Source organism: Helobdella robusta (genome assembly GCF_000326865.2).
Source record: "Helobdella robusta unplaced genomic scaffold HELROscaffold_8, whole genome shotgun sequence".
In the NCBI taxonomy this organism is placed as follows: Eukaryota; Metazoa; Annelida; class Clitellata; order Rhynchobdellida; family Glossiphoniidae; genus Helobdella; species Helobdella robusta.
The window spans coordinates 760,691-774,812 of record NW_008705459.1 but is presented as its reverse complement, the minus strand read 5'-3'; the positions used below and the strand labels follow the sequence as shown (position 1 = coordinate 774,812).

Genomic DNA, 14,122 nt, shown 5'->3' with positions numbered 1-14,122 from the left:
CAAGTGATTAATCGTGAACGCCATCTTCAGAGCCTTGTGTGAAATACAAATATTACAATATATGGGGGTTAGATTGTGTAAGAGATCACGACCCTCTCCATGGTGAATTGATAATATTTTTTTGTTTATGTTTAAAATGTAAAAGAATAGCCTTACCTACAGTTACCACGTTTTAAGTTTTGGCGGTCAGGTTTACAGTTAATAGTCAGGAGTTTATTTTGCTCGCTATTTGCAGACCGGGCTCTTCACAGCTGTCTGGATTGTTTTTTAAAGAACTGATTTCTATTCTGGAAGACATTACAGTACTCAGTTCTTGAATTATTTTAACCGGGGACTTTAATGTTCACGTTGAAAAGACGAATGATCCTCATAGTTCATGTATTTGTGCACTCACGCGTCGACTATTGCAACAGTTTGTTTTATGACTTACCTGATCGATCCATGGCTGAACTTCAATCAATTCAGAATCGAGCCGCAAAAGTTGTTGTCGGAGCTCTAAAATACGACCATGTGTCTCCAATATTGAAGGAACTTCATTGGCTAACCGTCGACAAAAGATTGTTGTTCAAAATTTCAACACTTGTCTACAAGTCTATCTTATAGCTCCATCTTATTTGTCTGACAGGTTCAAAAAAAATCTCCAAAAGCATCTGGAGTACACTTGATATCCGATGTTTCAAACCTGCTGTTGATCCCAACAACGAGTCTCCGTTTAGGCTCTCGTAACATTGCTGTTTCTGGACCAACTGTTTGGAACAACCTGTCTGCTACTTTCAGAAATCCGGACCTAAAGCTGCGTGATTTCAAGAAGAAACTGAAAACTCATTTATTTTCATTGTCGGAGCTCTAAAATACGACCATGTGTCTCCAATATTGAAGGAACTTCATTGGCTAACCGTCGACAAAAGATTGTTGTTCAAAATTTCAACACTTGTCTACAAGTCTATCTTATAGCTCCATCTTATTTGTCTGACAGGTTCAAAAAAAATCTCCAAAAGCATCTGGAGTACACTTGAGATCCGATGTTTCAAACCTGCTGTTGATCCCAACAACGAGTCTCCGTTTAGGCTCTCGTAACATTGCTGTTTCTGGACCAACTGTTTGGAAAAACCTGTCTGCTACTTTCAGAAATCCGGACCTAAAGCTGTGTGATTTCAAGAAGAAACTGAAAACTCATTTATTTTCATTGTAATGCATTATTGATAAATTTTTTCTCTTTAGTCGACATGTTCTAAATATTATTTCGTATTTTCGTTATATTGAATCGATTACTTTTCTATTTATGACCAAATTTTAATCTTATTTCTGTACGATGCATTATGATTTCTCGTTTGTTATCTCAATTATGTTGTTAAGTTCAGTTTTTGTTAGATAGCGCTTTTGAGATTTGTTTAATTAGCGCTTCATAAATGTTTCAATAATATATATATATATATATATATATATATATATATATATATATATATATATATATATATATATATATATTCATATCATCTGCCTTCGGTTAGATGATACGAATACGATCTCTTAAGGGTGCCAGTGGCAAGGTTACAGATTGGATCCAGTGATATTGCAATTGCCGGTCCCACTGTGTGGAACAGTCTCCCTGCATCACTGAGAAAACCTGGACTTCATCTTCAATCATTTAAAAAAGATTTAAGACATTTTTTTTTCGTTGAAGTTGATCTTTTTGTCATATTCGAACCCGGTCACTGCGAAACAGCACCAGGCGACCTTAACCACTAGGCCATCACGTATTGTAATTTATTTATTTAGTTTCTTATTTTCTTAATCAAAAAAAAAATTTTAGTAAAGAAAATCTGAAAGGCAAACTTTAAATTGGTTAATGTCAACAATTCGGTAAAGTTCATACCTTAATGTGTGTGTGTGTGGTGTGTATATATATATATATATATATATATATATATATATATATGTATGTATATATAATTGAATTGTAATGTTTATAGTTTTTATGATTTCGACCGGTTCAGCAATTGAGTGCCGCCCATTTAATGACAAAGTTTGTGTGTGTGAGTGTGTGTGTGTGTGTGTGTGTGTGTGTGTGTGTCTTTGTTTGTTTGTGTGGAATACTTTTTTTGATTAACTGTAAACGTTTTTGCATACAAATTAGTAGTTTTACATAAAGTGCTTAGCCAGTTTGTCATTAGTCTGTTTAATAAATCCATTGTTATCTAAAATTGAAACGAATTTTGATCTAGAGAAGCAGCTAAGGAATGCAGACGTAAAAAAAAAGAATATGTGAAGTGTCTTGAAAATCGAGTTGCTGTGTTAGAGAACCAAAACAAAACTTTGATTGAAGAATTAAAATCGTTGAAAGAATTATACTGTCAAAAGGATGTTCAGAGCTGAAGTTATTTTTTGTTGTGCTTTTTTTGTTTTTATTGGATAATTTTTCTTCGGCAATATTGTGATCCTTCAATGTTTCCTTTCTAATTTGTTAATAAATAAAATGTATTCAAGTTTTACAGAATCCTGTTTTTGTGATTATATTAGTTGGTTAATTGATTGACATTTTTTCATTTCTTGCAAAATGTTCATAATATTTTTAACCTGTCAATTGTAGTTTGTTTTTTAAATTGAATTTTGAATTTAATGTTAAATATTTTCATGTTATTTTATTAATTACGTTGCGTTTGTTTATTAGTTATTTTTATTTATTTAATGTTTTCCATAAACTTTCTTCAGAAAAAAAATTCATTTTATGATTTTATTTATATATGGTCTCCAAAATTATTTTTTTAGAATTTTAAAATGGCGGTGTTTATTTGTAGGATATTGTCGCTGCTAACTCCTTGCTTAATTTACGCTGAGCAGTCAAGATTTGGCTAAAAATTAAGCGTCTCACAACATCAATTCTGCCACTGTTTTGTTTTTTCATTAGTGTTTGACGGTAGCTTATCGTTTGGTAGGCATACTTTTGAATTTAATTTAACTTCTGTCGAAAAAAAGGGTAGGAGGACCTGGAAGAAGAATTTATAAGAGGAAGTGTTGTGAGAAAGTCAGGAAGAATAAATTGGAAAACTGGCCGGCGACCATTTAGATATATTTCATGAAGAGAAATCGGTGGCTAGAGTTGGCTCAAAGTTTATTGTGACTACATGACATGAAATAGAAGTTTTTAATATGCCAATGCCCACTATGACAATGAGTACTGAAACAGAAAATAAAGCTTAACAAACTAGAACCTGTAGCCTTTTAGAAAAATTTTGTATTCTAGTTTACTTGTTATATTTTATATTTACCTATATCACAATCCACATATTCCATTATAGAAGCATCCACAACTTAACATACATTTGGTTACCAGGCTGCAGGAACGAATTAACCAATAGAGACTGTCTAGGGTCCGTAATTTTGAAAATCCGTGATTTTGTCACAAAGTTTTAGTTTAAAATTATATCCTAACTAAATAATTTCACAAATGTCTTTATGATGTCCCTTTTGCTTAATGTTACACGATGAAAACAAAAGAGTAACTTTTGAGTTTAATTTAACTTCTGTCATAACAATCACAAAAAAATTCAGTTTGATAAACAGTTTTTGAATGAACTTTAATAATATTGGCACCGAAAACTTAATCAAGCGACACAGATAGCTCATTGCAAAATTTTTTAAGTGCATCAAAGAATACTATATGCTGTAAATGCAATATAACAACGAAACAGAAAATAAAATTTATCGACTTCGCAAAACTGCAATGATTAAAAAAAACTAAAAATATTTTCGACGGAAGGACCACATTGTTCAGTTGAAAAATCAGCGTAACGTTATAAAATCTTTAAAATGCGAAGCAGCGAGCGGTCAAACGATCATTCAGCAAAGACTACAATTTTTTGGTTGGTACATTTTGCTGCCTTCAAGTTGTTGGTTATAAAATTAATGCAAGCATTTTAATTAACTATTTGCGTTCAAAAGTCAGGACATCATATAATGCACATGCTCTGCCTTGAAATGCGGTTGAAATTATATTAAATTATATTAAATGAAATTATATTAAAAAAGTAGTAAAGATACCAAAAAATAATTCGTTAGTTATTTGAATGTGTGTATGAATAAAATAAATCTTTGCTATAATCAAAACATTCAAGCTAGCTGTATCGAGCAAAGTTTTTCCATAGCTGCTGTAGTCCAGAAATGGGAGGAAATATAAATGCATGTTTCTTTACCATCAGTTATAGACACATATGCGCAAGAAACATAGTCAAAATTTGAACACAGTTTCTAATCAGTTTTTACAATTGCAATATTTAAGTCTGTAAAATATTTATCACCCAGCAGTCCCAGCTAATTAGTACACGAACTATACTATATTCTACGTTATTGGTAGCCGAAAAAAGCACACTCGAAAAATGCACACAGAAAAAAGCGCACAAACGTATTTGCTAACAGGGGAGAAGCGCACATCGAAATAATCGCATACCAAAAAAGCACTCACGGAATAAACGCATATAAAACTAAGCCCACGCAGAAAAAATGCACATCAAAGTAAACGCACACATCAACATGAATGCACATATACATAAGCGCACGCACACAAGTGCATTGCATGCATATTTGTGTATATTTTTATGTATGTGTGCACTATGTCCGTGTACGTTCATGATAAGCGCTTATGTTTGTGTGCGTTTATTTCCATTCTGTTTTTATGTTTATATACATACACTAATGTATTTGTATTCGCTTGTAAATGTTTATTTATTTCAAAGCTCATTATGGGCTTGTATGGTCAAACACTATAATGTTCATTTCAGTTTATTCAGCAAAAAGCATGGAGACACAGAAGCTCAAACGAGCTTGTACGGCCACCCAACCCAAACCAAATAAAAACATATACCTATATGAAACTAACAACATAAATGGAAATAATATCGTATTGCCAGCCAATGAAAACAAGTTAAATTTAACCAAAAATGGGCAGAAATTACTTAAAACAAAAATTGATCATCAAAATTTATCAAGTTAAACAAAACAATTGAATTCATATTAGAAGTTTTTCCTTATAAAATAACTTAAATAATTGAAATAATTAAATCATATCCTGTAAAAAAAAGTTGTTCTTAATTAAGTCAAAAATCGATTTTTTAAATAGCCCATAGTTAGATACCTGTAAAACTAAACACGGTGATTTTGACCACAGTTTTAAAACAAAAACTGAAGATGAAAATAAAACGGTACGAGGGACAATACAGTTGTATAATGGAGTATAATCTTCTTAACTATAACATTAAACAAGAATAATAATAATCTGAGAACGTACAGTTTAGGAAAAGACAACAAATTAGACAACAATAAATAATCTGAAATATGATCCTATTTTTTCAGGTCATAAATACGAATAAAGGAGTATAAACATCTATCTAAGATAATAATATGAGACTTAATGTAACGAACTACAATACACTAAGTGAAATAAGGATAAATAAGAGAATAGTATATATTAAGTAATACACATTCCGGTAAGAGATATTTTAGTCTATAGATTATTCCTAGATTTTTAGATACTTTGTTTTATATGCTAATTGTGTGCTCTTTCCAACTTAGATTGCTTGAAATTGTAACACCTAGAAAGACTAATTTATCCAATCGACCCACCAAATTGTTATTGTAGAAAATGTTAGTAAATTGGTGACAATTTTAGGACCGCATAAGTTTTTGATAAATTAATTTGTAGTTTATTATTTATCATCCACAAGTGAATGTGTGCTTATGTATGTGGGAGCTTATGTATGTGTGTGCTTAAGTATGTGTGAATGTGAACTAATGTCCGTATATGCTTATGTTGATGTACGCTTATGTCTGTGCGCTTATATCGATAAGCGTTTTTTCTGTGTATGCTTATTTCGATGTGCGTTTTTATGTGCTCTCTTTTTTTTAAAAACGCTAATTTCATGTGGCAATATTTTTGATGTACGTTTTTTCTGTATGTGCTTATTCAAATTGTTCTTTAATTTATGATAGACACGTGTCTAATAAAAGGTTAAAAAATTTCACTTCAAGTTTCTTCTCTGGATCATGGATTGGTTCGTCAGCAGCATTTTCATCGAAATGACGTCTCACTCGTCGCACCCTCTTGATTGGTTTAAGTATAGACTCAAAGTTTAAGTCTTTAGCTAATTCTTTAGCATGAACCAATGCTTGTTTAAAGCCAAACATTTTCTAATTTTCTAAACACTTAATACATTTTTTAAGCATTTGTACCAGATCCATGTCCTTGGCCTGCTTCGCTTAACTAACAACACTTATTTAAAATAGTACTTAATACCATGCAATTAAAAAGATTAGAAAACTATAATCTTTTAATTGTTCTGCTAATGTAAGTACTTCGTGTGCAATGACAGGAATTTTGGTATCAAACATTATTAACTGTGTATAATTTATCAGAAAAATCTCTGAAAGCCATATTATTTGTTGCCAAATATTAAGTGTAATTCATTAATCGATCAAGAACATTTCGCCATTTTAAACTTTCTTTTTCGATAAACTTTATTTTTGTCTATCAATTTTGTTTTACCAACTTTCATTTTTATTTCTGTCTCAATCCATTGTTGACAAGCGTTTCTGTGAGACACACTGTTTTTGTGAATTTTTTATGTTTCTGTCGGATCTTTCCTCTTATTAAACCCATCTCTAATTAACTTGTGCGAAGGCGAATAAGTTTGTAAAGATATGGTGGTTGTGATGTGTTGAATGTTTTATATGTGATGCATGGATATATATAATATATGATGTGATGCGTTAATTAATCGGCAGCCAGTGCAGGTGAGCTAAAGATAATGAACGGGAAAACAAACAAGGTAATTCTGAAACAAATTTGGCTAGTCTGTTTTGAATGATCTGAAAAGAGGAAATTAGATCCGCCGGTGTTCTATATAACAGAGAGTTGCAGTAGTCAACTGTGAGAAAAGGTTGAATGTAGCGAATAAACCAAATAATGTAATTGCGTATTTTGATGTGAGCAGAAATGAGAGTTTTAAAAGTTAGAAACGGTCAAGAGTAACACCTAGCTGTTTAAGAATTTTTGATGTAGGTTTAATCTAGCAATTGATACGTTGGAGAGCGGGGAACATTTTGAAAGTTGCTGTGGCATGCCAAAAAACCTTATTTCAGATTTTTGGGCACTTAGTTGAAAAAAATTAGGTGAATGCTATTTCTTTATTGATGAGACACTAGAGTTAAGTCTATCAAGTTGGTAAGAGACATTTTGTTGAGAGATTTCAGATACTATTTCTGTGTCCATCGGCATATTGATAGAAGGATAAGCCATAATTGTTAAAAAATGTCAGATAAGGGACTGGTATAAATAGTGAAAAGCATTGGTCCTAATACAGAGACCTGAGGAACTCTGGTAGATAAAAAAAAACAGAGGAGACTTGTGTGCCAAGTTTAATTGTTATTAATATTATTATTAATATTATTAATTTATATTGCGTCCTATGCATAGCATAGGGGCGCTTGGATAAAAAATGATTTTTGACGTTTCCGTAGGCCTGGATAAACAAAGAATTCTTTAATCGTTTCTTAAAAAGTTTGATGGTTGGTTGTTGACGAATGATGGCAAGCAAACCATTCAATATGGAAGGAGAGCCGTATGTAAAACATTTGTTGACAACTGATGAATTGCTGACAAGTTGATGCAACTGAATATATGAAGACGAACGAAGTTGATGAGATGATGAACGACGCGATATAAGTTGATGAAGATACGATGGTTGGGGTGTTTTAAGTAATTTGTACGTGTGGACGGTGAGTTTAAATATAATTCATTGACGTACTGGTAACCAATGTAGTTAAATGAGTAAATCTGTGCTTGAAGATAAATTAATAATATATAAAACAAATTTTGCAACTCTATTTTGAGCTCTTTGAAGTAAAGTTAAAAGGTAGGAAGGAAGACCGTAGAGAGGAGAATTACAATAATCTAAACGTGATAGTACGAGACATCGAGTCATTGCAGAAGCAATATCTTCAGTGAGAATATTACGAATGACGAATAGTCTACGTATAATAGTTACAAGATTTGATCAAAGCTAAGTCATGCGAATTAAAAGATAGAGAAAAGTCAAAGTTAAGCTTAAAAATTTAAGTTTAGAGGTTGAGGAGAGAGAAGAATCAGCCAAAAGAACGTGTGAATGGGGAGAACATTTGATAAGTTGTTGCGGAGTACCGAAAAACATTACTTAAGATCAGTTGGGATTTAGCTGAAGAAAGGCTGATAAATGCCAATCGTTTATGGCCATAGTACATGGATTTAAGTTGTCAAGCTGAGATATGTGATTAGAGGTGGAAATTGAAGCTGTTAGACATGTGTCATCAACGTATTGATGAAAGAGTAATTCAAAAGTGATGATGATATTAAAAATAGGAGATATGTAAGTAGTGAAAAGAATGAGACCTAGGACAAACCTTTGGAGAACTCCTGTAGATAGGGTGAAGCTAGAAGAAGGGTGGGAGTCAACTTTAATATATTGAGAACGATTAGAAAGATAAGATTGAAACCAGGATAAGGCAGATCCCGTGATGCCATATTCTGCCTCAAGTTTGTCAATAAGCATCTGATGACTAATGGTATCAAAAGCTGCTGAAAGATCCAGGCTGACCATGACAGCACAATTTTGGTTTCAAAATATAATAGTAAGTTAGTTGTGAACATGAAGGAAGGCTGTTTCTGTCGAATAATATTTTCTGTAAGCGGATTGAAAAGAAGAGAAATTAGAAGATGAAATAATTAAGATTAAGGTACACGTTTTATATCCGACCACCAAAAAACTTTCAACTTTTTGGCTTCTTTTGCATTTATTATTGGCAACACCGCGTAAACAAACTAGTCATATTGATTACTTCTTTGAATTTTATTAAACCCTAACCCTATTCATCTACTGTTAGAGCACTGACCTGACTAGCATCACATTCTGTGAAACTGAGTTAGATATTTCGAAATCTGCTGTTATCGATTGAAAGATTTACATGTACGATGTTTGTGCAGAGAGTATTTTACGTAACCCTGTGATTATAGGATGGCCTATAAAACAGTAGTGGAAATCGATGAAAGGCCTAACAATCAAATGGGTAGGCATCTACCGCAGTAGTGAATTTTTGGCAGCATCAGTTGTGATAAGGAAGAAAGTTTTATGATGCAAAGGAACAAAATAAACGCCTCAACGGAACTAATCGCAACATGATTTATTCTTATCTCTGTGGAGAAAGCGTGTAAAAATAAAACACTTCTATTTTTTCGACACCATCATAGATGTCATTGCCCACCAGGATAATTATTGTTTTAACATTTCAAATTTTAAAAAATGTAATTTTATAAAATGTAACCTTATTAATGACTTTATTAACAGTGTAAAGTGTGACTCTATTAATGAGTTTATAATTGGTAAAAAACGTTGATGGTCGGATAAAAAGTACAGATTTTAAATGTAATTTAAATAAATTTTAAAGTAAAAATCAAAAATAACTAGTATGAAGAACAAAAGAAGACGCCAAAACAACAAAACACCAAAGATCTAATTAATTCGTATCTAAAATCGTTTCAAGTTAAGTGTCAAAAGTAGTAATAAGTTGAGAAATCTCAAGGTTGATTTAAATAAAAGTTAAAATTTTCTGGAATAAAAAAGAAATGGATAAAGAAAATACGTTGACCGTGTTCAGTCCGATAATAAAAATCAGTAAAATTAGTACATGAAAAGTTATGTGGACTGTAAAAATCACCAGTAAAATTTTTTTCAATATTTAAAACGACAACAAATTATATAACAAATAAAACAATATTAAAGAATTTACCTCCAAATTTATTATAGTTAAGATACTTTATGTAAGAAATATGCATGACTTACAAATTTATTATAGTTAAGATGGCTACTTTATGTAATAAATATGCATGGTGTGAACTATATCTTGTAAATTTTGTTCGTAGAAGTAAATTTTAGTCTGATATTATTTACTAATTGCACTGTTTTAATTGCACACATTATAAATAACGGAACAAAATAATTATAATAATATAGTTGAAAGGACAAGTAAACAATTTTTAGTCTTTGACTGATTAATTCCGATTGTTTTGTTTCGATCACCATCTTCTACTTAGACCGTACAGGATGTATAGGTGAAACGGGCGAAGTGCTGAAAGTTTTTTTTGGAAGATATATCTTTATCTAAACACACATGAGGTTTGAATTAAATAAAAGTTTGTATTAATTTTTTTTCATAGTCACAGATTGTAATGTTAAGTGTTAGCACTTTAACAGTTAATTAGTTAACTTAACTAACATTAATATTTAATAATGACTTAGTCTTCTTAGTTAGTACTATTATTAATTAGCATAAAATTTATAAATTAAATAGGTAGTAATAGAAGAACTAAAAAAGGAACTTGCTTGATGGATGTAATGTAATATAAAATAAATTATAAAAACAAACATAACCAAGTCAGTTTACCATTACCTTTACTTTACAGTTTTACACAAGGACATTTCAAAAACCTGAGCTGTTAGTTTCAGCTGGTTTATTTACTCTGAAACATTTGGTTGAAGCAGTAAGCTTAGATTTAATTTTGTTTACTAAATTGGAGCTAACACTTGCGATTCTTTATTATATGTTGGATGGGTTGATAACATTATAATTGGGTATCAATATAATATTATTATATATATCAACTTATTAATTAATTAATTAATTTAATAAAATAGATAGTCTATAATTCTATATCTTAATAAATAAGTAAATAAATTAATTAATTAAATTGATCTGATGCTTGAAAATGATGAATGACATGGAAACGAAAGATATGGATACCGTGGATAAACCTGCAAACACTTACTACTTTCTGGAGCCTAAAAGACCATTATCACAAGATATAACTTTCAACTCTTTGCAACAGGATTATAATCACAAAGGTTGATAAGCTGCTAATTATTTATTGCTGTATGTATGATTGAACCGTTTTTATTGTAGCTTTAAAATGCAATGTTTAGAATACATGCTGAGAAGTTAAATTAAGTTTGATTGAGCTATAATCAACATTTTAAAAGCTCCCTCACAACCTGATTGCTCACTGCATGCTTTTTTAAAATAATTTTGTTTAGTGTTTCAGTTATGATCATCAACATGGAAAACCTTAAACTAAAACATACACAACGCAATTTAAATGGGTTTTAATGTCATGCATTTTTTATGCAAATCAACATTGATAAATAAAATTTTTAAAACAACAAGGCTTTTCTATTTACTTGATTTATAAATCTTTCTAATATTCATTTCTTGTAAATATCGCATTCCATTCTACCTTCAACTAAACTACATACGTTCTTTTTCTTTTTTCTTCTTGGTTCTGCACCACTCCACCAAATCCTATCACTTCATTTAAACATTTTGGCTTAGTATATTTCAGAGCTCACACAGCTTAAACTTTTGCTTCAAACTTTTATTAATTATGTTACTTTTCAAGGTTACGCTGCATCTTTTTTTACTACAAATGTATATGAAATTATGGGAAGATTTGCATTTGCACTTTCTAGTTTTCTTAAACATCTTGCTAGTTTTTGCTCTATCAAATAATGTTTATTCCACATAACAGAAAAACTTAATTCTTTTCATTCTGACCTATATCTGTTGCCAAAAATTGGTTGATTGTCATGCGAAGATTGTTGTAGTTATTAACCAAGCAGAAACTTCTGATGGTTTTGTTGAAAGAGAAATTGGTTGAAGTTCTGTTGGGTTGTTGGGACAATTGAAGATATTGGACATTATGAGGACTGTTGTTACATGCCGGGCAGATGCTTTGTTTGGTTTGGATAATTTTGTATTCATGGTGAAGATGCTCTTGCGAAGTGTTGTAACAACCTGTTGCAATTTGAAGGACATTTTGAATTGTTTGTAGCTTTTGAAGATTTGTTTTTGAAGAATTTTGAAACCAGAGGGAACAAGCTTATTCTATTAACAATTCAACACAAAATCAACAAACTCATCAACAATTCAACACAAAATCAACAAACTCAAGCAATCGCGTTGGAAGGATTTCCTGGCCACCTTCAACAAGATAACAAACACAAAACGCCTCTGGAGTACATTAAAACTCTCAGCGGCAAACCAATTCAATACTCAAATATCGCCATCAATTTCAACAACAGGTCAATAACAAATAACCTGCAATGGCCAATTCATTCAACAAAGTGTTCACCTCTGCAACAAAACATTCATCAAACAAACAAAATAAAATCATCTACAAAACTGTCAAGAAACTCCCGCTTGACGATCACCCTACCATCACATCTATTTAGGTTGAAAAAGCAATTAGAACATGAAAAACCATCCAAAGCAACTGGACCGGACAACCTGACAATATTCCACCTAAAGCACTTATACCCAATAGGAAATTCCTTCCTAACCTACATTTTCAATGAATCCCTACGAACCTATAGGATTCCAGAAAATTATAAAATATCTAAGATCATCCCCCTGCTAAAACCTGGTAAACCAGCTAGCGACGCGAAATCATATCGGCCCATATCTCTACTTTGTCCGGCAGCCAAAGTATTTGAAAAATGCCTACTGCCGATCATCTCAAATCATCACACATTACCGAGCCATCAACGTGATTTTTGCCCACTTCACTCAACAACAACAGCTCTTACTACGATGGTTACCATCATCGCAAACGGACTAAACCAGAAGAGGCCAGCTTATCGTACAATTTTAACAGCACTGGACCTCACAAAAGCCTTCGATACCGTTAACTATCGTACCTTAATCTCTGACTTCCTACAGTCAACGCTTCCACGGTCAATTGTCCGCTGGCTTTCAAACTATCTGCACGGTCGCTCCGCCTCCACATAGTTCCGTCGACAATCCTCAAAACAACGTACCATCCGTTCAGGAATACTTCAAGGATCTGTATTGTCACCAACTCTGTTCAACCTCTACGTCTCCAGAATTCCAACCCCGTCTCAATACATCAAAGTCATTTCCTATAAAGACGACTTCACAGTCTGATAGTCGGACCCACCAGCTCAATTGTTACCTGCCGAAGTTCTTTGACTTCTTTAAAAACAGAAACTTAGAGATTTCCACCTCCAAGTCCACAGTCACTCTTTTCACTTCACACACATCACAGTATCATCACCATCCTTCAATCAAAATCAATAACAATCTCCTTCCTCTTGAGCACAACTCTAAAATATTAGGCCTTTCCTTAGACACGATGCTTTCCTTCTTACAACCCCATAAGCAAGCAACATCGAAGGCCTCTAAAAGAACCAATATCTTAAAGGCACTCAGTGGTACTACCTTCGGTCAGGATAAAGAAACTCTTCTACAGACCTACAAAGCCATCGGTCGTTCAACAATCGAGTATTCCTGGGCATCACTAATGTCAGATTCAAGCTTTTCCCGTCTCCAACGCTCCCAGAATCCTGCACTACGTCTGGTTACAGGTTGCCATACCATCGCATTAGAACGACACCTGCACTCAGAATGCCAGATGTTAACGGTAAGGCAGCATTCAGAGCTAATAGTCTCACAATTCCTCCTCCTATGCCATAACCCAAGCCACCCTTGCCATAATAGCATCATACAACCTCGTCCTCATCGAGAAATAAAGACCACCCTTTTCTCAAGTTGGTCGTCAACAGTAACTGCGTTTCTACCATCAATAATCGACGATAACACTGTAAGACAGCTTTAAAGAGCCTACATATAAACATTGCCAAAGTCGCCGCTGAGTCGTACCAGTCGCTGCTATTGCTTGATGGATGGCCTTCTCCAGCACCAAAAATAGATCCTTCAGAAGAATCACTTCCAAGGGCTATCAGACGGATCCTCGCCCAACTCTGATCTGGTCATAGTATTCTTCTAAACAGCTACAAAAACAGAATCGACAGTGGGCACATCAACACCTGTCCTTTCTGCAACAATCATACAAATGATGTTAACATTTGTTTAGCTCACGTCAAAACGCCACGGATCTTCAACCAATAGACCTTTGGAGCAACCCTGTTGCAGTGGCGGATTGGCTCCGATCTCGATTGGAATCCTAAGGGCCCCCAGAAGGGGCAACATCAACAACAAGCGTATTCTATCACTGGTCTGGATATTG

The 14,122-nt window shown here is 33.0% G+C and overlaps 1 protein-coding gene across 1 annotated transcript in view; it reads left to right on the top strand.

Moving 5' to 3' along the window:
- HELRODRAFT_70260 (hypothetical protein) overlaps positions 1-2,376 on the top strand; it is a gene marked incomplete at both ends in the record, with an annotated part of 29,984 nt that extends 27,608 nt beyond the window's left edge. Inside the window, one exon of the mRNA XM_009031861.1 lies at positions 2,226-2,376. Within this exon, the coding sequence (XP_009030109.1) occupies positions 2,226-2,376 (151 nt within the window). The remainder of the gene's footprint in view (positions 1-2,225) is intronic.
- Positions 2,377-14,122: the final 11,746 nt, after the last annotated feature.